At 38.3% G+C, this 24,345-nt stretch overlaps 1 protein-coding gene across 4 annotated transcripts; it reads right to left on the reverse strand.

Annotated features, from left to right (window-relative positions):
* Positions 1–30: 30 nt before the first annotated feature.
* ZBED4 (zinc finger BED-type containing 4) lies at positions 31–24,289 on the reverse strand. 4 transcript variants are annotated; one of them, XM_068166087.1, is made up of 4 exons: positions 24,126–24,289; positions 23,055–23,165; positions 18,458–18,531; positions 31–5,393 (listed from the first exon to the last, which is right to left on the reverse strand). In XM_068166087.1, exon 4 carries the CDS (start codon positions 4,985–4,987, stop codon positions 1,421–1,423), a length of 3,567 nt encoding a protein of 1,188 aa, XP_068022188.1. In that variant the 5' UTR covers positions 4,988–5,393; positions 18,458–18,531; positions 23,055–23,165; positions 24,126–24,289; the 3' UTR covers positions 31–1,420. The 4 variants fall into 4 exon arrangements, with proteins under 4 accessions (XP_068022188.1, XP_068022205.1, XP_068022196.1 ...); XM_068166104.1 differs by lacking the exon at positions 24,126–24,289 and adding an exon at positions 23,304–23,439; XM_068166095.1 differs by lacking the exon at positions 24,126–24,289 and adding an exon at positions 23,264–23,439.
* Between the last annotated feature and the right edge of the window lie 56 nt (positions 24,290–24,345).

A 24,345-nucleotide genomic window follows, 5' to 3' on the forward strand; every position in this document is an offset into this window, starting at 1 on the left:
CTGAAAATAAAAGGCAGTGTTGACTACCACTAGAAAATTGCAAATAAAATGTTTAATTTCAGAAACTGAATTCACCATTTATAAATACACTAAAACATAGTAAATGCAAAATTAGATTAGGCATAGGTACAGTATTTTAACAAAGCTACAACTTTTCTAAAAGGTCATAGGCAAATGATGACTTGTTTCCCAAAAAGCATTCAATGAAGACTGAAATAACAAGATTAATCTTTCTAGAGTTGGGGGGGGGGGGGGGAAGCAAACATGGAAAATACTCCTTTTGAATTAAAATGCTTTTTTTTTTTTTGTTTTTTTCTTACTGAAGTTTTAAGGGCTCTATATCCCATCTGCCTGATGGACACCAACAGTTAAGAATCAACCCTACTACATAAAATTCTAAGTAGTGCTCCATATCCACAACGCTATTACTGAAAATCAGAAGATCAGTTATTATTGTACTAGGAGCTTTAAGACAGGCTGTTCTATACAACTGAAATCACATTAGGAGCAAGGGCTCAATTTTTACAATAGAGAACCTTACAGTTTCAATGCACTGAAGATTAGAAAAGGCTTTAGAATGACTTAATTAAAAATCTTCATGTTAAGTTTCTTGCCTTTTTTGTACCCAACATTAAATAACAAGCATTAATTCACATACTTTGATAAGACTTCTGAAGAGCTTTTATAAATACCCAGAATATTTCTGTAGTTCAGTTAAAAGTAAAACCTGATCAGGAGAACCCAGAATGGGAAGTTTTACTACTGATTGCTGTAAAACTGACATTCCATATAATCTCAAATTTAAGATTTTTAGAAATTAAATCAATAGCCTCCTGTAAACACGTCTTCCTCAACAATTCCTCTTAATCCTTTAAGTACTTTTAGGGCTTGCAGTTAAAAACATCACATTGTAAAAAGATGGCTTGAACCCCATCTTTCATGTACATCTTGCTTTCGACAACTACAAAAGCTGTTGCAATTAAAGCAATGTTCAACTAAAATACAGTACCTGGTTTATGGTTTTTACATAATAATTGAATAAAAAACTACAGAATAGAACTGTTTACATCTTTTTTTTCTTTTTCTTTTTTTTTTTTTTTTCCCAGTTCATTCTATGAAAACAAATGAATGAGCTTTTTTAAAGTTCATTTACAATTCTGGATTAAAACCTAATTTGTCAAGACAGGCTAGCTCTATTATGAACTTTTAAAAAACATATATACAGTATCTGGCCTGAAGTACTATGAATAAGGCACATGTAGACATTGAAAGCTGAAAAAAAACCCCAAAGAAATTAAAATTTGGAATTACAGTCACTGATTAGATGTCATACATGGCCCCCATTGGAGCAATTTTTCAATCTGATAGTTAATATCCAGTGAGCAACAACAGGTTTAGTCTAGCAGTTTGTTCATTAGTTTCAATACTGGAAGTATATTAAAGGAAGATTCACTTTCAAAAAGATGAGCTTTTCAAAGTGTTCAATCATTACCCTTGACTGACTAAAGTTGCTGCTTTCATTGGATGTATTGAACAATCTCTCTGAAGGAACAATGCTTGGTGGACAACCCAAGAACCTGACAGCCAATTTTGACAGTACTGGCCAAGATGACTTCTTAAAGTTCCAGTAAGTTAGAGGATCACAGTTATGCTCAAGCACTTCTTCCTCCAAATAAGAAAGCACCATTTCCTCTGGTAACTTTGCTCTCTCTTTCAGGTCTTTTGTTTTCTTCATGTCACCCATGAGTGACCAAAGATTATCTTCCCCACATGAATTTGTCGATGGTGAACCTATATCACAACCATTGGAAACAGGTTTATCATCATCTGAGGTAGAACTCATGATTTCCAGCTCCCTGATTAAGTCTTGTTTATATTGTTCAGCCTCCTCTTCTGTAAATAAGGATGTTTTATACCGGGGATCCAGAAGTGTAGCAAAAATGTACCTTGGATCATGAAGCGTAGAGGACAATCTACTCACCATGGCTTCTTTCAAAGATTTCAGCATTGTATCTATGCCCATTGTTTCCTCAAATAGCATCTCTATTTTTCTGTTAAGTATATGAATCATTGGAATCACTTGGCTTAGAGTAGACATGTGTGTACTCATCTCCCTGCTTGCAGCTTCGAAAGGTTTCAGAGCGTGGCACACTGACTGCATGACTTCCCACTGATCACAACTTATTAGCTCCCGAAAGCTGCACTCTATTGACATTTCATCAATTGCTCTTTTCTGTTCGATAAGACGTTCAAGCATATGAAATGATGTATTCCACTTTGATGGGATATCTTGTATTAGTTGATGCTGAGGCAACTCATACTCTTTTTGCAACTCCGCTAACTTCTCCTTTGCCTTTGCTGACCGATGGACGCGTTCACAGATCTTTCTTGCAATGCTAAGTAAATTCTGAACCATTCTCTGGCTTTTAATAGCCTCATTTACAATGACATTAACAGTGTGACTAAAGCATTGTACACTTGAATGATCACCTTCATTTAAAGTTTTCTCTATGCTCTGATTATCAGTAACAGTAATCCCAATCTGAAGGCCAATGGAAGTAATCCATGTTTCCCACCAGTACTCTAACTGCTTTTGAATGCTGATTCCATTGTAGTCACAATCAATTTGTGATACATTTAATAGCGCTGAACAATGGTAATCCTCACACTGTGGTCGAAATGAAGATTCAAATGTAACCCAATGAGCTGTCAGAGTCAGATATTCTCGTGTTTGGTTACTCATCCATATTCCAGATGTAAAATGGATGACTCCACTTTCAGCTTCTTTAAGATGTGAAATAATTATTTGTTTTACATTATCGTACATATCTGGAATTGCTGTCCTAGAAAAGTAAGATGGAGAAGGTAAGGAGTATTGAGGTTGCAAATATTCAAGAAGCCTGTTAAAGCCAACGTTGTCTACAAAAGAATATGGCTGAAGGTCAAGTGCAATCATTTCAGCTACAAGACTTGTGATTTTTTTGGCAACTGGGTGAGAGTCACAAAACTTATCATTGGTTTCATCAAAATTTGAAGATCCTAGTAATTCTGTGCTCAGTGGCATGTGATTATCCGTAGATGAGGATAATACTGTCTCTGAGACATCGGTTTTCAATACATTGTTATGAAACCGCTGCAAATGTCTTAGAAGGCAACTTGTGCCTAAATTTGTTGGCTTTTTCCCTCTACTTATTGTACGACCACAGTGCATACATATTACTTTCGTTGAATCTGCAGAACAAATTGAGAAATGATTCCACAGTTTTGAGGTCTTCTTGCTATTAACAGGAAATATAATTGGATTATCATGTGTAACCATTGTAGGCAAGTCAGTCAACTTTGAGGATGAACATTCTGCAGAAGCCAAAGTGGCATAAGGAGAATTTGCCAAACTCATATCAAGAAAACTTTTTTGGTTTCCAATTACATCGGGATGGCGTCTATATAAATGTCTCATCAAGCAGCTTGTGCCCACATCACCTTTCTTACCACGACTTATCGTACAACTGCAGTATCTACATACTGCTTTTAGACTGTCTGAAGGTGACAGTGAAAAGTGGTGCCAAACTTCTGATTTGAGTCTTTTCATAATCCTTTTATTTTGCTGAAATACAGCTGTAGGTTCAAATATTAGTGGACCTAATCCCTCACACTGTTTCTCCGGAGATGAAATGAAGGAGACATCACCTATATCATCAGATGATGACAGCATTGAGTCTTCCACTAGAGCATCTCCAGAAGAGAGATTAGTATGGATCTCCTCAGAGATTCTCTCCGGAGAAGAAGAAACAGAAGTTGATTCTTTTATTAGTTTTTCAGGAGAAGATGACATAGAATTCAGATCACTATCTGAAGGCAGCAAAGAAGGCAACAGAGTTGGAGGTGCAGTGTAGAGAGGTGGTATGCTAGTGCCACCCCCATTCTCTTGCAGGACGATGGAACGATGGGCTCTCCACATGTGTCTTATCAAACAACTTGTTCCCAGGTCTTTTCCATTTTTTCCTCTACTGAATTCATTCATGCAGTGAATGCAGACAGCTTTAGAATTATCTAGAGGGGACAAATAAAAGTGTTTCCAGACAGCAGATCTCCTTCTGGAACCTGATGTACTCTTTGGAATTACAACAGTTTTTTCTGCTACGTTCTCCACAGTGTCATCATACTGGTTGTTGGGTAGCTGTGGAGATGACTCAACCATGACTTCTTCTTTGATGCACTTCTCAGAAACTGAAAGATCTGATATTTCTTCAGAAGAAACAATAGAAACAGATTCCTCAATTATTCGATCTGGAGAGGGTATTTTAGAAGTCACTTTCTTGACCAGTTTTATGGGGGATAACATAGAACTCAGATCTCCAACATCTGCTGACTGAGGTGGTAGTAACAATGTAGGTGAAGAAAAGGAGGATATACCTGGCATACTTAGATTGCTTTGAACTAGTACAGTGGGATGTGATATACCTGGCATACTTCGATTTCTTTGAACTAGTACAGTGGGATGGGCTCTCCTCACATGTCTCATTAGACAACTTGTACTCAGGTCCTTTTCATTTTTACCCCTGCTAAATTCTTTCATACAGTACATACATATTGCTTTAGTGCTATCTCTAGGAGATATAGAAAAATGGTTCCAAGCAGGTGACTTTTTTCTTGAGCTTATGTTTCTGCTAGAAAGGAGGCTTTGTGTCACGGCCTCCATTGCTACATCATATAGAGTACTACTATACTGAGAAAAAAGAGATCCATAATTATCTTCGTTTTCAGTAGATAAATATTTGCTAGGGTTGTTGGTAATGAAGTTCTTTTCTTTGTCTTCCTGTTCATCACTGCTCTCCCCATGTTTAAAGTCATCTTGTTCTGTTTTTATATCCATTCCTTCTAGAGTACAGTTAATGCTGTCTTCCTCTTGCTCCACTTTTAAGTTACTGATTTTACCCAATACAAAATTACCATCCACTCTGGGGGAACCTGTTCTACTTTTGTCCATGGATGGCAAATTCTTCTTGCCAAGTCTTCATTTATTAATAAATATTGATAATTTAAAAGAGTATTTAAATTTTGATTTAAATGATGTATCTTGTATACTGAATGCACAAACACAAATGTGTGTATGTGTTAAAGGAACATCTAGTTTATAATTTCTATATCTGTATTGTGCATAACTAAATATGATTAGTCATAAAAATGCATTTAAAAATTATAGACTTAATTAATGGAATCTCATTTTTTCCCCAGGATCAGGACATTTCAGGTCATAGATGAATGTTCTCAAAGACAGCTACTCTTAAATGCTTCATGTTGTAGGCAATCCTAAAAAATGAATGTTCTCTTTTCTTGTTGAAGGAAGCCATTCTGTTCATCTTGCTTGGGCAACGGTGGTTCTTCTGCACCACCTAGAAATTTAAAAACAAAAAAAAAGTTTAAAAAAAAAAAGGAAACAAAGTTGACTAACACACTTTGATCAATTACAGTAAATACAAAATTTTTAAAAATGCACTGAATATTTACTATTGAACACAAAAACAATACACAAAAATAAACCAAACATTTTCTCAATGCATATTTTGTGGGCAAATACACATCTGCATATGTAGCTTTGACAAAAACTAGAGTCCAAGCATCACTTCTGTATCTGCTTGGACATACCTACACCTCATCCTACATCTTAATACAAGCACTGCATAATCATGCATACACACATACAAACATCTAATATATACATGTCTCTATCCACAGATACATAGTAAGACAAGACAGCAGTTAATCATGTTAGCACAAGAAATACATACTTAAAACCAAATGTTAAGTTATCCTCCCAGAGATTTGATCCCTTCATTACTGACAGCAGTGTTTAAAAATTAAAGTTTTTATAAGAAACCTCTGTAAGGGTGTCCAGTGGTGTCATACTAATCTCTCTTCCTCTGACCATCTTCTCACCTGATTATATTCATACCCTAACACTCTGAGAAAACAGCACACCATAGAAACTTTTTTTTTTTTAATTTCACAATTAGAAACTGTAAATGCTTAATTTGGGATAACTGGGCTGTGCAAATGCCACATACATACATACTCAGGTCTCTGAAAAGTGTAATATCACTCAGAAGCAAAGATATATACAATTCCATATACTGATGCCTAGTGCAGCAGTGCCAGCTCAAGTTCCTCATGTACACAAGTTACACTAGAAAGCCTGTTTACAAGAGAGATCAGAAACACTTCTTTTCTGTGCATTTCAGATTTTGGGGAAGCTTATCAAGGTGAGAACTTTTATTCCAGTACACGGAAAGTGGCAAGGAGGGGCAATCAGCTTATTGCAGGTAATTTAAGAAAAAGGACATGGTGCAGTCAGAGCTGGCAAAGAGGAAGGCAGTTTTCTTTCTGTAAAAGTTTCAGTATTTGTGCTCTGCCTTTCTTTCTTTTAATCAGAGAAAGAAAAAAAAAGGAAAAAAGTTTGAGACACCAAAAGATAGGAGGGTTGAGCATGAAGAACATCAGTTCTAGTGAAGAGGCAAAGAGGAAAAAAAATCCTAACATTTCTAGAAAAAAATATGTGGTGTTTTGCACAGGTTCATGAAATCTCACCCGAGAACAGCTCTCGCAGCAGAGACTGAACTTACATCACAGTATAAAACTGCATGAAACACAAATATATTGATACAGAAGCATGTGCAGATGGGAGAATTTAAGACAGTCAACATTTTTAATAGAAATCAATCCAAGGATTTCCCCCCCCCCAATCTTTATTTTGATCTGTATCTGTGATTTCAAAGCTTGTACTGCAAAGAGAAAAAGCAAAAATATGTAATGAGCTGTTGTGACTTAAGATCACAGAACACAAAGGCTGAGAAGCAGACTCCATGCAGAGCTTTCAACACATCAATTATGCATATAAGTGCCAAGTTACAGTAAGCACATTACAGATTCCAAGTAAAATGCATGTACACATCCTTTAGCACTGTGTTCTGATGAAGTTGTATGCAATTTTTTGTATGCAAGTTTCTCTGCCTCAAAACAGGAAATCACACCTCTAGCCTGAAACACTTATAACTTCTTAATTATGCCAGAACAGTTCCAGACTTGAGAGAAAAAAAAAAAATTATATATATAAACACACACACACACATAGATGTTTCACCTGTCCTGATAAGCAGTTGCTGCTTAACACAACTAAGTGTAAGGTAGCTGTGATGAGAAGATCTGAAAACCTGATAAATGAGACCAGTTGCAAGCTTCCTAACAATACTTAGCTAGATTGACGTTCATTCACAGTGCCAGTGGTTAAGTTCCTAATCACTACCAATCGTTATCACTACATATTCAAACAGTTAGGCCCTAATCGTCTTATACTAAATTAGCTTTGAGTACACAATACCACTTAGCTGATGCTACATAGTTAAATACTAATGGCTATGGTCCCTGATGATCCTCAGCAACTTCCAGCGATAGGAGAGACAGCCATTTGGACTCTGAAGCAGAAATACAGATGGGAGACTTGTCTTCCTTTTCCCCTTTTTGTCGCTGGGTGTTTTAAATGCTCACAATCTCCTTCACCAAAAAGAGCGTGGGAAGCTATCTTATCTGCAGCTGACATTGTTTACCTTCTTTTCTTTAGGACCAGAAACTGTCCTTGTTCCATGAGAGTTCTTTCCTGTATGCTTTGTTTTTTACTTACAGATTTTACTACTCAAATTGTTCATTCAAATGCTTTTCTATCTCCTATTTGTGACATTAAACATAGGTCTCCCTTTGAAACTACATATTATTTCTACACTTGTGCTTAGGCAATACTTTCTTGCTGTTAGGAAGGATATGCTACTAGCAGTGTGGCAAGAAAAAATTAATTATATTTTGTCCACTATATGGCTATTACAGTTCTCTGGGTACATAGTATGTATTTTTTCTAGGCATTGTTATTGTCTTCTAGGAATGCAAAATATCTGAGGTTCTTGGAGGAGACTCTAGGGTTGCTAGATCATTTCCTGGGAAATCCTCAAGGCCAAATGCCCCTTAGAAGATTTTGCCCCCCCCCCCCCCCCCCCCCCCCCATTTTCTTTCAAACACCTAAGAATCATCTCTGTTGTTTGAAGTGCTACTACATCACACAGTAACATTAGAATCATAGAATCACTTAGGCTGGAAAAGAGACCTTTGAGATCATCGAGTCCAACGACAACCCAACTCCCATGACCACTAAACCGTGTCCTGAAGCACCACAGCTACAGCTTCTTGAACTCCAGGGATGGCTAAGTCAAATTTTCTTTAATCATGATTAGAAAAATAGTTACGTTTTTGATCACCCTCTCTCATGCCATCAATATTTAAAAAACAAACAAAACAAAACCCAACCAAAAAAAAAAAGCCCCACCAAACAAAACACTCCATGTGATTTTAAAATTCTATAGTAATCTAAAACAAAGCACAAAGTTGGTTATTTTATACAACTTGTTTACCCTTGAACACAAGCTACTCAAAGTTAAGGACTACTGCTAAGCAAACAAGATATTCAAGAAGAAAAATGTTTTCCTTCTTGAACAGAAGGTACAAAAGGCTACAGGCAGTCATCTCAAAATTAAAATTACTTATGCCTTTGAAATCTCCTCAATTTGATACAGTCAAGCAGCAAACCAATGGGAAGGAAGAGTCACCTTACAACAAAAATCTTCAGAGAAAATAAATGGAAGTAGAGAACGATTATATACTCAAATGTTCCACCCTAGACTATTAGCTTCTGAGTAGCTGTAGACGGTGGTTTGCTGTGGTAATAAGCCTGCAGAAATATTTTATAGGATTTTTCCATTCAAAATGGGATTATAAAGCACAGACTGGTTGACATGAAATGCCAGGAGAATGTCACTGATCCAAAGAGTGCCACAATGAACTGTCATGACCAGAGAAATCACTGCTGAAGGAAGGGGGTAAAACAAAAGAAACACTGGTGTCTTGGGACTGTAGGGACATACATTAACATGCAATGAGGTATGAAAAGTATGCAAGAACACTGCGCTAAACCACGAGCAGAATATGTTCAGAAACTTTAAACCGTTTTCAATTTTAGGTCAAGTACCCAGGCAATAATAATGAACTTGATTATATTACAGAATTTTAGTACAAACAGTTGTAGAAACTAGTTTAAAACAAAAAAACTTTAAATTATTATACAAGCGCATATAGTGCAAATACAAGCAAACACAACCCCTCTGCAAAATACAAGAGTAGCTAGTGGATGCAACAGTGTAACTAGGATCAAAGTCAGGCTTGGGAAAACTAGGTTTAATAAAAGAAACAAACTGCTTTGGACCTCATGGGAAATACGATTTGCAGAGAACTTTCACAATAGAATAGAGGAAGGTAAAGACACTCTTGCTATACCATGACTTCTCCAGACATATTAAAAATCAGATTTTATATTAACTGTTAGCTGTTCTGGCTTTACAAATGTATTCTCTGCAACTTGCAAAATCTCAGGTCCACAACACTCCATTTGGACACAAAAGAATAAAGTGTGGAAACAGCATCACCAATACTGTACATTGATCTTTGCTGACAGGAATAATCTTCACCCTTACCAAATACTGGAACAAACTTTATACGTATAAGAGAAGTAACATTAGATATTTTTATTAATCTGGTATGAAAGAGCTGAAATATATAAGAATCTGTGTAATTAACAGAAAATATGCTTAAAAAAATATATTAAAAATACACAAAATACATTTCTGGGAAGGAGAAAAATCATAACTAAAATCGTGTCTAAGTCAATTGGGAAAAAAAATAATTAAAAAGCCCCACCCTGTAAAACAAACAAACAAACAAACCCCCAAACACCACACCAGAAGGACATACAAAGGAGAAGAAAAAGAGAGAAACCATTGCATTTTAAGTGCTCTGTTTTACCACAGAGAAAAATCATGATGTTAGAAAGTGGAAGCATTTTTATTTAAAATTTCAACTATTTAGTGTACTTTTTTCCTTACTTCTATCTTAAAAAAAAAAACAAAAAAAAAAACCAGAACTTTTTAATACTGACTGAGAAATCATCTTTTGTTTTTACACAATCATAAGTTTACAGAGGTCATCTTACTACATGACTTATCCAAGGTCTCACTCTCAGGAAGGCTCCCTCACTACGCCTGAAACACTTGTAGAATGGTCAAAAACACTTTACAATTATTTTTAAAGTTCAAATTTGGAGGGAGACAAACATATACAAAATCTGAATTTTCACATAAGGAACATTCATGAACAGTTTTATATGTTTGTGTAAACAAGAAAAGACCAATTCAGCTCTCAGAATAGGGCTGCTGGTAAAAAGGGAAACAAACAAATAAACCCAACCAAACCCAAACCAAACAGAAAAAAGCAACCAACAAACAAAATATGCCAAACAAACAAAACCAACCAACCAAACACAAAAACCCACAAGGATAGGAATTATTTTGTCCAGGGCTGGACCATTTAACATACACATGGCCAGCCACAGAGGATACCACACACAGGTGCTGTAACAGGCTGGGAGGTGGGCACCAGGCAGTTCCCAAGGATACCCTGACTGCTGGGCTTCTTCAGCTGCTCTAAGAAACTGGGCAGCATCCTGCAAGGGCAGCAGATGCCCTCAATACCCTCATGGCTGAAGAGAGGAGAAGCTGGGAAAAACTACTAAGGTAAGATCACATAGCCATAAGGAAGGAAACAAAGTGATTTGGAAAGTGATGGGACAAAGGCACCTGTTCAGAGGTTGGAAGACAAGGCAAGAAGAACAAGAGCCCTCCAAAAAAGGTATGTGAACTCCCTAGTGTGCTTGTGCTACTTGCTGGGACGTGACACAGAGACCTCCTATTTATCCAAATATAAAGATCATTTATACATGTTATGGTAGGGCCAAACGTCCCCAGCACAAACCCAGACTGACACTAAGGTGCCTAGACATGGTCCCCCTCTCCCCCCTCCTTCTTGCAGAAAGCCAGGGTAATGTGGGAAAAGGAACAAAGGGGACAGGACCATGCATGTCTAAGAAACAACCCTCTATCTATGGTAAGGGCATGTGTTCTGACCACAGCCTGGCAGAACCCCTTCCCATTGGGTAACTATGGGCTGGTTTCAGTGCCCTATTGGCCCAATTGATCTCAGGCAAGATTTACATACAGGCGGATTTCTAGTTGCCTGTGCCCCTCTTGAACACCTCCAGGGATGGTGCTCCACCACCTCCCTGGGCAGCACATTCTAACGGCTAACAACTCTCTTATTTTGTGTATCTTTTTCTTCTCCTGCTACTATAAACATTTAGGAAAAAAAAAAAAAAGTCTATGGGACTTCATTTACTGACAATTTACTGACACTTCAAGGAACACCTGAAAAGACTAAAGAACTAAAAGCCCTGGCTGTTTACAAATGTCTCCATGTCAAACCCAAATAACCTGCATCAGTGTATGGAAGAAAGTGTGTACTAGCTCCCCCTGCACAAAACCATACTGGCTCCTATACTGATGAGTAAAAGAAGTGAAAAACAATGACAATGGCAAAACTAAGTGAAATGCTATGACTTCCAGATGAGCATAATTAAAAAAACACAAAAAACTTTTAAGTAAACACAAAGCAGAAATAAAAACAAGACTTAATTCTAAAAACTATTGGGTTTGTGTATGTGTGGTTTGGTTTGTTAGGGGTTTTTTGGTTGTTGCTTGTTTGGTTTGGGGTGTTAGTTTTCTTTTTTTTAAAAAACATCTGGTTCTTAATTCAGTTCTCACACCAGTATACCCTCAACAATGAAACTTCTTGTAAACTTTGAGATAATGCTTATTAAATATTAGATAGTCTATATTAATTACTTTTGAAGTCTAATATAAGTAATGATGTTTGTGTTAGCATGCATATTACTCACATCTGGCTAACATTTAGTTCTGACATCCCTCTTTAGTGCCCAGCTACATGTGCTCAGTACCCAAACATTTCATCAGATCTATGATACAGGCTGACTAGTCCGCATGTCTAAGAATAAAGCAGGTGCCTGATACAAGAATTCAAACTTTTTTCTGGAGAAAGCAGCCTTCCTAATTTATTTGACAATTTATTAAGCATGTATCCATTTGAAGCATCATCCTCCATCACCTAGGCTTAATCAACATCGTTGAACATTACAAAGCCCAAAGCACAGAAATCCCCATTCCATACAATTTCAAACAGCATTTATCCCAGCAGGAAAATAAAAATGCAAGGCTTAAATAAAAACAAAGAAAACCAAAGTATCACCTCAGCCAAAACTATGTCATTTCTAAGTTTTATACAAACAAAAAAAAAAAGTAGTATCACTGAGTTGCATGTGCCACCATACATAATATTATGTATCACCACAAATAGTAACACTACTCATACCTACAACCACCAGATAAGCCTTTAATTGTTGCTATTTTTTTTTCCTTAGTGCACTAAAAATACCATCAGATCTCCAATGGGACTATCTTCCTTCACATGTCCTTTGCTAACTTCCCACAGCAGCACACTGTAAGGAAGGAGGAATAAAAGGGCAGGCTAATCATTCTGCCCCAGCTTTGATTAAGTTATCTCTCATAAAAAATGCATCTGACACAATAAGCAAGTTACCTCAACATTTGTCTAGGATCCAAACTGTCTCTTCAGTGTTGAAGTGTTTCTTCTCACTATCTGTTATATTACTGAAGTAATGCTTTCAGAATGTGTTTCTATGCTACCGTTTACACCTACTAAATGTCAGATCTACCTGTCATTTATTAGTATGCTTACATTTTAAACAACAATCTTATTACAATTTCAGTAGGATTTTCCTAAGTCTTACACATTAGTTCCAATGTTGCTCCAAATGAAAGCTACAGGAGTTTATACTCTTGTTTTTATATTTTTATCATTCACAATTTTGGACAAATATTGCATGGTAATGATATAGAGGAATTCTTAGTCTTGTAAGAGACAAGGTAGTTTTCTTAAGAAAAAAAAAAAACCTTTTTTTTTTTTTAAAGCGGATGAGGCATACATTGTTTGGCTTTAGCATTTTTAATGCATGACACCAAAGCTGCTTTTAGTATGTCATGCTGTACAATCTGGGCCTGAGGGGAGATGAGCAAAGGCTGCAGTAACACAACAGGAGGGTAAAATGCAGATGATAAAAATAAGAACAGGGTAGGGAAGACACATCAGTATTATCATGGAACAGGAAACAACACACAACAGACAAAGTTACCACAGGTAAGTTCCAAAAGAATCAAAAACATTTATTATTCCACGTTGGTAGAGAACAGCAGCCTACTTTCACAAAAGTATCAGAAAATTCAAAGCAAGACTCCTTTCCCCAAGTGACCAATTCCTAGCCTAGCTCATTACACTCTTCTCTATGTGCAGTACCACATCTGACAAAATAAAAAGAGTCTTCCCCTGAGCAGTCCACCTTGCTAGCTTGCAATATACCAGAAAACATACTTTAAAAAAAAAAAAAAAAAATTATCTTTAAACTCTGAAAGAGTGACAACTTAAGGATGGTTTCAAACAGTTAAAAATGAGAAACTTGCAAAGAAGAGAGCTGATGGTTACAGAGCTGAATAACCTAGATTATGAACAATGAAAAAGCAGTTAGGAAGGGCATGCCATGTGCTGTGTACAGTAAGTCTTCTTGGAACTCTTGCTGAAAATATTCATGTAAATATAAAGTGAAAAAACCCAAATGTAAACAGGGCACTTTACAGAATGTAGTATTGTATTAACATGTTTGAACAGTATTTTTTTCTTAAAAAAACCACCAACCAACACTGAATAGTATCTGTTAAACTGCTAGAATTATTATATATTATCTATTTTGAAAGTAACAGTGGGATGGAGTGGGTTGACCTAGATGATCCTTGGATGTCCCTTCCAACCCCCACCATTCTGTGTAACCAGATCAAGTCTCTAGAGATCTGTTTTAAAGATCCTTCAGTTACCCATTAATTCAACCCTGTGTTCATATTGATGCCAGTCAGTACTGTGTCCTAAGTTTGTTTTCACTTGTGCTATGGGGAGGTTTCCCACTGCTTACACGTGTTGTAACGGTATACATGTAACAACATAGCACTATTTTTGTTGCCTGGAATGCATGTGCACATCAGGGCAGGTTAGTTCTTAGTCCCTGAAAAGACAAAAAATATTTTCCAAGAGAATATACAGTAGTTTGAATACTTTGTAGGGTGGGTTTTTTTTGTTTTCTTACAGCTGAGCTTTTGTCACAAATCATTCTTTCCTCAAAGAGTATTTCAAGTCAGAAAATACCCTCAATTACACATGATTCTCCAAAGAAATCTGTTTCTTTGTACCAGTTATCTTCTTTCTTCCTCATATAACAATTAAAAGCAGTATGGCTACATTTTACTTGAAGCAAGAAAAATACTCTCTAGTTACTAAATATGACAGATAATAATATTCACAATACTCTCCAATTTTTATAGAATTCATATTTACAGTTTCACCTTTCCAGGGAGCACAAAGACAACAGCAACAAAGCCAAAGCTTTAAAGGTAACTTTAAAGCCAAGCTTCCATGCCACATGCAAGCATAATCTATCATGCCCATGACAGGGGTGAACTTTGTATGCTCCTTTCAGGTATTTTTTTTTTCATTCAGTATTTCCTAAGGAGCTTCGATGTTCATCAGTAGCATCTGACATTTTCACCTAATGTCTCAGTTTAAAAACAACTACCTCAGCTCTGTTTCTTTCAGAACAAACATTCCTATTTACAAGAAGTGGGAGGAGAAATGAGTGTACAGCTCTCCCCACACGTTTATCAACCAGCCCATCCCTAGCCACCATAATGAGGGGTCTTTCTCCTCTCAACCTCTTCTAGGAACATACTCTCTTTGCCTTCTTCAAGGCAAGGCGAGACTTTGCAGCAAAGGTCCAACTGCCACAGACAACCAGGCCAGGAAAGCCAACACTGTTTCCACTAGCACCACATTGAGTATTAGATGGAAATCCGAAGAGACACCGTCAAACAAATAGGTCAGTTGTCTTCTGTCAGAAGAAAATGGTTTATAGGAGAACCATCCTATTGCCAAAGACACAGATTTTAATTTGAACAAATAAAGTTTTGAGCAAGGAGCTAACCAAAAATACAACAAGAATTTTAATTAGGAATAAAGTTTTTTGTAGTACCTTCTTGAACCAGTGCAGTTCACAAGATTTAACTCTTCTAATGAAACCTTTAATTAAGTTTACAAAATAAGGTTATACAGACATTTTATTCAGAGCAGGATGCGTGGCATTATTTGTACAAGAGCAGATAAAGAAAATGATAACACTTGCTGTTCTCATTTGTTTGTTTTCTATTGCTACACAGAAGCCATAATAATTATTTTAATATACCTAATAATTTGTGAGATATAGTAAATAGTACACTTAAAGAGTATAGTATACTTAATGAGAACCATTGTATTTCCCATCATAAAGAGATAATGGTCTCTCCACAGCACAATTGCCAGAGTAGGCAACTTCAAATCACTAGGAAAGAATAGAACTTCAATTCCTCCCTTTTCCCAGTGTCAAAAGTAAAGGTGCTGCTGACAGAATGATCTGCATGCTGTTTAGCTCCCTGAAAGCTGAGCCACTCTTCCTACTATTTCAGTGGCTACTAATGCAAGTTGCAACAAGGGAAAACCTCTCATGTAATGACTACTACCCTGTTGTGTCCTTTTTTTTTTTTTTTTACCCTGTCTGTAGATATGCTCCCACCCTTATTAGCATATCATGTTCCCACCTTTAACGCAGAAAAAAGAAGGAGAACTATGGAGTCAACCCAGAAAATATTATATAGTATAATATGATATAAAATATTATGATAGAAAATATTATATGAAATGTGGCAATTATCTATGCCACATTTTACCAAGGACTTGCAATCCCAAATATTAGGTAAGTTCTTGAGCTGGGAGCCTGTAGTTGGGTGGGAATTATAAACAAGGAGCAGTTTCCACGCTACTCTTTCCTCTCCCACCTCCTCATGGCATATCTAACACTACTTTTCCCTTTAATCAGGAACTAAATTTTCTTCTAATATCTAAACTGCACATGAAACCCTACTGCATAGCATATGTACTAGAAGACTTTGATTCATGCAGAGAATTTCTGACCTGATGAAACTTTAGATTTTACAGAAAAGGTATCTGGACAGCAGAATATTTGGATCTTTGCTCCCAGAAGATTTCAGCTCTGTTAAGCACATGTTTTAACACAAAAGTGCCTTATTAACCATAAATGAAGAAAAGCATCATCGACAGAAGGAACATTTGCAATATGCTAGCTCTCTGGGCCATACTACTCAATTCCATGAGCCAGTATGAAATAATTTGGTCACAATACACTGCATGATGTAATCTGTAGTGGTGAATACATTACATATTGCATATTGATATATTGAAACACAGAGGAAAACAAGTCAGTCTTCAACTACCATGCCACAAAAGAGTAGGACCCCAACAGGAAGTAGTATGAGATCACTTAAAAGATGACATATTTGATACAATCTTCACATATACCAAAATAAATACGTAGAAATGACTGTTCTATAAAAAAAATTACCAAATTACGTTTCAAAAAAAGTCACAAGGAACTCAAAATACATTCTATAAACCCATTTTTTAGGCTGACCAAAATTACCTGAGCTCTATTTCAGAACCTGGATTTCAATGAAGCACACTAATATGACCAACCACATATAAGCCACCACACAACCAACCAGACAAACAAAAAAGTGACAAAAGGTATATAGTTTCCTTCTGGAGCTCATATTGACATTTACTTTTCTTAAGACTATCCACTTACAGACTTTATTATCTGTCATAACAACTGGGATTATAATTCAAGAAATAGTTCTTGAAGCTAGCAAGACCAGATAATAATTTTCACTGAATATTTAACCTTGAGAGACGCATTAGAAAGACACTTTAGATAGAACTATAAGATGCAACAAGTACATTAGAATTCAGCTTTAAATACGTGGCAGTGAAATTCCTGGGTTTGTGGCAAAACCAACATTGTCCATTTTATCAGATTTCTCTACAATGGTCTAGAACTAGGCTGCTGCAAATGACTGCTCTTTCCTGCTCTTTGGCTGTGCTATGGACTTGGAAAGCACTAGGCATCTCATTTTCACTTAAGACTTTCATGAAGAACAACCCACAAGCTGATGTAGTCTGTAACAAAATCCCCTACACCTTCTGTATGTCTCACCTTGGAAAACTTTCCTTCCTTCAGAAATTAATCTGAATCATGTTTTCATTTTTCTTTTTCTACAGAGACCAGAGTCTTACAAGGAAAGGCTGAGAGAGTTGGAGTTGTTAAGCCTGGAGAAAACAAGGAGACTCCATTGTGACCATTCAGTACTTAAAGGGGGCTTATAACAAATATGGGGACAGACTTTGTAATAGGGACTGTAGCAACACAACAAGAGGTAATGGCTTTAATCCTAAAGAGGGTAGATTTAGACTGGATACAATAAAGAAATCTCTACAATAAGGGTTGCAAAACACTGAAACAGGTGGCCCAGAGAGATGGTAGTAACTCCAACCCTGGAAACATGAAAAGTCAGCTTGGACAGGGCTCTCAGCAATTTGATCTAGTTGAAGATGTCCCTGCTCACTGCAGGGAGGTTTGAGCTGATAACTTTTAAAAGGTCCTTTCCAACCCAAGGTGTTCTATGATCACACCAAGACTACTTGGCTTAAAATCCTACCCATCTAAACATTGTGTCCATCTGTTGCTAACATGCATGTTAACCAACGATACAGACAGCTTAAAAGTTGAACTACATGATTTAGGACAGGGGAAGTGGGGAAATAAAAAATAATAATCAGAAAGCTCTGAAACACTATCCAAGAACAACATTTATTGTTCATCTACATACAAATGCTGAACCATATATGAAGACTTCTTTTCCTACTACATCTTAGTAAAAAATCTCAAGCTTCTAAAAAATATGTATTCAACAGCTCAAACTGAATATGTAAGGACAGAAAAGTTTTAGACAAACTCTAGAAGATATTAAAATTTATTTTATCAGTGAGGACATGAATATCTGAGTAAGATTAGTATAATTTGAGTATAGGATGAATACAGCATGTAAATTAGTTTTCCTGTTTTAAGAGCTACATGTATCTATATGCCAGCTGTTACCACAGAGTAAGAGGTGCTCCGAAAATCATAAGCCAACCATAAAGATAGCCCGGTTTCAAAACTTACTTTTTAAATCTCAGACACTTATACAAACCACCTGCTAAATTATTAAGCTCCATACAAGTCACTGCACAGGCATACAATTATTCATTGGTTCACTCTACATTAATAACAATGATTCAAGGATGATTCAAGACCTGAAAGAAAACAAGCTGCCCACTAATTTGTTGAGAAAAACAACAACAACAACAAAATCCCCACAAAAAAACAACCAAAAACCAACTTACACACCTGTTCCACTGCATGCAGGTGGCTTCATCTGAGGTTACATAGGTGCTATTCAAACTTAATGATGATAATTGTATCTAAGGAAAAGAAGAAAGTAATTCACTTCAATAATTTATACTTTGTTAGTCATGAAAACTGTCACAGTGGCAAGTCATGGGATGTTTTGAGTTCCTCTTTAGGTAATAGCTCCAGGACTTACATGACTAGCTCTTGCTTCTTTTCATAATTGTGAAGAAAAATTAGACATTTTCAAGTCTAGAACTCCAACGCACTGAATACTAAAAAGATTTAAAACTCCTTTTTTTTTTTTCACTTGTCTGGATGATGCTCCATTTTTTTTCATGCTTAGGGTTGACTGCACCACATGACGAATGAAACCAAGTCTACACACTACAGGCAAGATAGCAAAGGAGCTTGCTGGCACCTTTCAATGCACTACAGAATTCATTTGGCAGCTTGTCACACCTCCTCTTTGTGAGCTAAGTACACTGCACCTAGCATGTGTATTAATCAAGATGAACTAACGTAGGATCAACACAAGATTATCATTCCCTATGAGAAAGGAATGATTACAAGCAGAGCATATTAAGTCAGATATTTTGATTTAGCAACAAAACACACTGAAATAGTGTTATCACAGGACATATTTTCTAGAGTTTTGCAACTTCAGTTCCACTGACTATTTACACAGACATGAGTGTCAGTGTGCAGAGACCCCAGCTGCTTCACTGACCCAGTATACTAAAAACTGCCAACCAAGAAATCTTTTTGCCAACAGAAAATCTGGAAAGTAAACTTTGACTCAAAACATAAATGCAGAGAACATTGAAGTCTGCACTACTTAGTGGCCAGGATGGTGCTTTGTTCTATGCTCTAAACTTCACATAGATTAAGTATAAGCAAAGGGTTAAATCAACCCAGCATTGTCCCCATCAGTCAGTGCTCACTGCTCTTACACAGATTGTGAGATGGCACTTGATACATATACACACTTTACTTTTTTTTTTTTTCCCTTGAGAAGGAGAATACCACTCAGAAGGTAGAAGACCTGACTGCTGGCTTACTGCGCATTATGGACTTTGATTGACATTTTCCCTTAAAAATACTTCCATACTCCCTCTTAAGTGAAAACATCTCCAGAGCTGCACAGCTGACTAATTTGACTGTGAAGACACTTCATCTGTCCCTAGTACAGTGAACATTTAAATAATGTATACAGGTAGGAAGGTGTCAGCCAAGGCTACAGGGACCCACTCAACATAGGGTGCTCCAGTAGCAGCAGCCAGGGAATTCTCCCAAGATGTGGATTAAGCTCCTCAGGCAAAACAGGGAAGCAAACCTGGCTCTCCCACATTCCTTCCAAGTGCTAGAGTCATTCAACCACAGGCAAGATAGAGTACAAATAATGCATCTTCATGCTCCCCGATATCTTTAAAAACAACACCAAAATCCCACCTTTCCCTTCCTATTTTCCCAGTCATTCATGTTAGAGATGACTATAAAATAGTTTCAAGCTGGGCCAAATAGTTCATTTAATTCAAATTAATGTTTGGGTTTTCTTGATTGTTTATTTTAGTGACAAGAATTATAATGAAAGAGTCAGCTAAATCTGAGCTGCCTTTTTTTTTTTTTTTGAGGTAAACACTGATTCAGAAAAATAACATACAGAATGACAGCAACAGGTAAGCAGTATTATTATTGAAGCACTAATTAAATTAACTTATTTGGGGGGAAAATAGTACATAGTCTGATCATTGTCGTATGAGACAAATACATCACTGATTTTAAATACCTTTCTTCCATATTTTTAAAGAATTATGAGTGTATTGCTAAAATGTCACATCTGTTAGCCTATTTTCAGATGTAATTTTTAAGCTATGGACTACTGAAACACAGAGCTGGCTTTTGCATCAAATGTACAGAACATCTGAGCACTCAGTGCAAAAATTAGCACACCAAGGGCAAAAATTCATCTATGTGACTCTAGTGAATGCAAACTAGCAAACAGAAGCCAAACAAGCTTTCAGAAAGCTGTAACAGTTCAGAAAGCTGTAACAGTGAACTAATAACCCTCCAAACCTTCCAAGATCTTTCAATCTGTGTATCACATTGAAGCAAAGAAGGAAAAGAAAGAGTTAAAAGGTGGAAGGAAGGCCAGCGTGCAGCAATAGCTAAACAGAGCAGACAGGTTGCAAGTTTAAATAAAGATTATGGCAATATTGTAATATTTCTTATGTCAACATCCACTGAAAACCAGACTTACACAGCTTATAGGGAAGACTAATACTTCACTTTCCAGTATGTTGTTCAACATCAAAAATTCACAATTTGTTCTGAGTTAACATACTTGAATTAAAACAAAGGCCTTATGCTACTTCCCTGTTGCTGCTTTCACAGACCATCGTGACTTATCACAACAAAGCACCCCAAACCCACCAAAACCAAACAGTACCACTATGATTAAATTATATACCACACTAGATCATCTAGGATAGAAGTTCCTTCACTTTGAGGGAGGGGGAATTAATTAAAAACTGGCAAAAGTTGTAGTTGCTCTCACTTCTTGATGTGTATGCTTTAAACTCAAGATCCCACTTGAAAGCTACCTTTAGACCAAGAAACAACCTTTTTCTTTGCCGCCCCCCCTCCCCCAACTGGTTGTGATATTGATACCAGTACTATACAAAAAATAAACGGCCAAAGTTGTACAGAAAACAATGTACATTTGACACATACCAGAGAACACCTTCAGCAAAGTAATTTTTGTTCACTGGAACAGGTAACATTAATTACATTAATTTGTGTCAATACTAGTCAGATACTTAAGACTATCCCTACTTAAGAAAAAGCAAAAAAAATCAGTTATGATGATGGGTTGCAAGCTACAGTCTACAATGTGTCAAATCCTCAACTAAACTATCAATAATACTTTCTTCTAACTAAACATAAGTTAATTTACTGGTCTAATCACACCTATGCGCATAAAGCTGATTACATTAAATTGTACATTATAGTGGTGACCCTAAGCACAACATGCTCCTTCTGAAGATGAGAACTCCTATAATTTAAGCAACCTTCAAAAGACAGGATTTACAAAATCCTCTCATACAGAGCCTTTACTGTGAGTGGTAGTAAAATGCAGCAAGGTGTGACCCAAAATATGACCCAAAATATCTGCATCCTTTAATTCAAACTTTCTTGGCGCCACAAGAAGAAACTCTAAGGATGTTTGGTATTCAAGGTTATGGAAAATTAGAAGAAAACACATTCCAAGAAAAAGATGAAGAAAAAGATACAATGGGCTCAAAGGTCAGAAAAACTGGTCAGTATTGCCCACGAACTTGCTAGGAGCTCCTCCTGTAATACCCAGTTCTTAAGAATCTTTGATAGCACAAACAGGCAATTTTAAATAAATGCGTGAAACGTAGTTGTTCTTATGTCTTTCCAAAGGACCCGTTATAAACCTTAGTGATGTGTTATGTGTACTAAAGCAGACCCCCTCTACACTAACCACCTGTGACCGCATGACACTAACTGTTCTGTAAACACAATTCTTGCTCAGGATGTTTGCAGTCTAGGTTTAAAATGTGCCAGAATAGGTGGAAACACCAGAGAGAGGCCATAGCAAACAAGGTAACAGAAAGACAGTAAGCATTACTCTTAACTCACCACCTGTCTAGTCTTACATTGTACACTTTGCCTTTCATGTTATCATTGACGATGTTGTACCTTTCACAATTTTGGTCTATAAAGAGTAACAGAATTACAACTATTCAAATGTACAAATATTTCAAAAAACTTTTCTCTGAGATACTATGATACTATGGCATGAATTCCTCAAAATCTGTTAAAGATGAAAGATGCTAAGAACATTGTAAGTAACAAAGTAGACAGACAACTAGCTGTACAAAAACTTTCAGCACCTTGCCTGTTGGTCTCACACCTAGCAGACAGCACTCAAATGTCTAAGAGCTCACAAAAGAATTTCTCCTGCTTTTAATATATAGTTAAGAGCTATCAGACTTTTTTTTCCCGTTTTTTTTCCCCATTGCAAAAAATAACTAGAATGTTATTGCCCAGTATATGCACAAATACAGGCTTTCTAGTAAGTGTGGTATCTTGAGAATAGTTGGTCATACCTTCTAGACTTTACTACCCACCCCCCCCAGTATGTACTCCATGAACTTTCTCACAAGGTTGCACAGCTATGCTTTAAATGAAAGGTTTTGTCACCGAAGATAACCCTTAGAAGAACAGTGCTTACTCTCTTGAAAAGCAAGACACGTGAACATACAGTGGGCCATACAGACAACGCACAAGGAAAGCCTTAAAAGTATGTTTACATTGTGGCAACTTTAAAGACTTTGTGCACTTGGCACGGTAAGTGTAGCATGATAGTTCAAACCAAGTTAGTAAAATTTCAAAGATACCCACCAGAAACAAGATAAGATTGTTTCTAATACACCCATCAGGGGGAAGAACTGGGGAACTTTTTCCACATTGCAAAGCTAAACGCTACTAAACTTTGCAATGGTAATAAGAATCAACATTAATGCAAAAGAGGCCTTTTAGCTTTCATTGCGTTAATAAGTGTTCTTACACTTTTAGTAGACTGCACGTGCAGCAGACAACTCTATCAGACACCCGCTGAAAGCCGGCAAGCATGAGAACACCACCAGTCTCTACCATCGGCAGCCGTCTCAGTGTAGACCTACAAGTTACAGAAGACATTTTTAACCAAAATTACTGTCCCGAGCAAAAAATGAGAAGAGCAGTACATGAAAGTTAAATTTTGCAGTTTATCCATACGCATCTCTCGTGAATGACAGGGCTGGGAACTTCAACCCACACAGGAAGAGTTGCGGTGTTTACACCAAAGCCGCTGGCAGGCGCCTGACCCCCTCGTGTCCCGCGTTCCTGGTGGAAACGCTTCTGAGGATATCCTGGGCTTTTGGGCCCCAGCACCCGACTAGCAAGAAGCTCGCTCGCCTGCCGGTCCCCGCGCAGCCCCGGCCCGCAGCAAGTGCCCTACGCGGGTCGCGGGTCACAGCTGCCCGCTGCTGAGGGCAGCGAGCTCCCCACCCCCGGGTCTGCCCGGGCCATCTTAGCTCGGGATGGCAGCGGCCACGTGGTCACCGCTCCCTCCACGGGCCCGGCTCCCGAAGCCTCCCGGCGGCGCGGCCCCGCCAGGTGGGAGCGGGCGTGGAGTCCTGACGGGTCCCGCCGGCCTGGCCCGGACCGCGCACAATGCCAAACGAGCCCGGGGCGCGGCCAGGCGAGAACCCTCTCCTGGTGGGGGGCAACAGAGCCTGCCGGGAGGTCCGGGCCAGCGCCGAGCTACCCTGGAGACCAAAGACCTTCGCTCGCCGGGCTGGCCGGCCCCCCTCCCAGGGCCTCGCAGACAATGGAGCCAGCACCGCGGGCCTAGTCCCCAGCTTCCTGCGCCGCCCCGCCGCCACACGCCCCCTCCCCGGCCTGGCGGCGCTGTCCTGCAGGCGCTCCCAGGCGGGACGGGACGCCGCCGGGCCCGCGACTCAGGGACGGGGTCGCGCAGACACCGACATTGCTATGGCAAAGCTAGCGGGGACAGGGGAGGGCCATAGGGTCCTGGGGACTACGAGCGTGACCGCCTTACCCGGCCCCCTCTCAGTGCCCGAAAGGTGCCACTCACCTCCTGGAGCGACCGCCGCCGGGAAAAACGGAGGTCGCCGCCGCCCGGCCGGGCCCGAAGGAGTTAAAAGGAAGGGCCGGGCGGGACCGTCCCATTCATTAGCCGGGCGCTTTGTCTCCGGCCGCTGCCGCCGCCGCGGCGCTGAGCAGGCTGCCCCGGCTCGGCCGCCACGGGGCGCGGTGCGCAGGCGCCGGGAACAGGGGGGCGGCACCGCCGCCGC

This window comes from Melanerpes formicivorus, unplaced genomic scaffold (genome assembly GCF_026170545.1).
Source record: "Melanerpes formicivorus ecotype bairdi unplaced genomic scaffold, bMelFor1.0.p_v2 SCAF_3, whole genome shotgun sequence".
Taxonomy (NCBI): Eukaryota; Metazoa; Chordata; class Aves; order Piciformes; family Picidae; genus Melanerpes; species Melanerpes formicivorus.

Coding starts and splice junctions, on each gene's coding strand:
- ZBED4 (XM_068166112.1), bottom strand. CDS start 4,987: ATGGACAAAAGTAGAACAGGTTCCCCCAGAGTGGATGGTAATTTTGTA.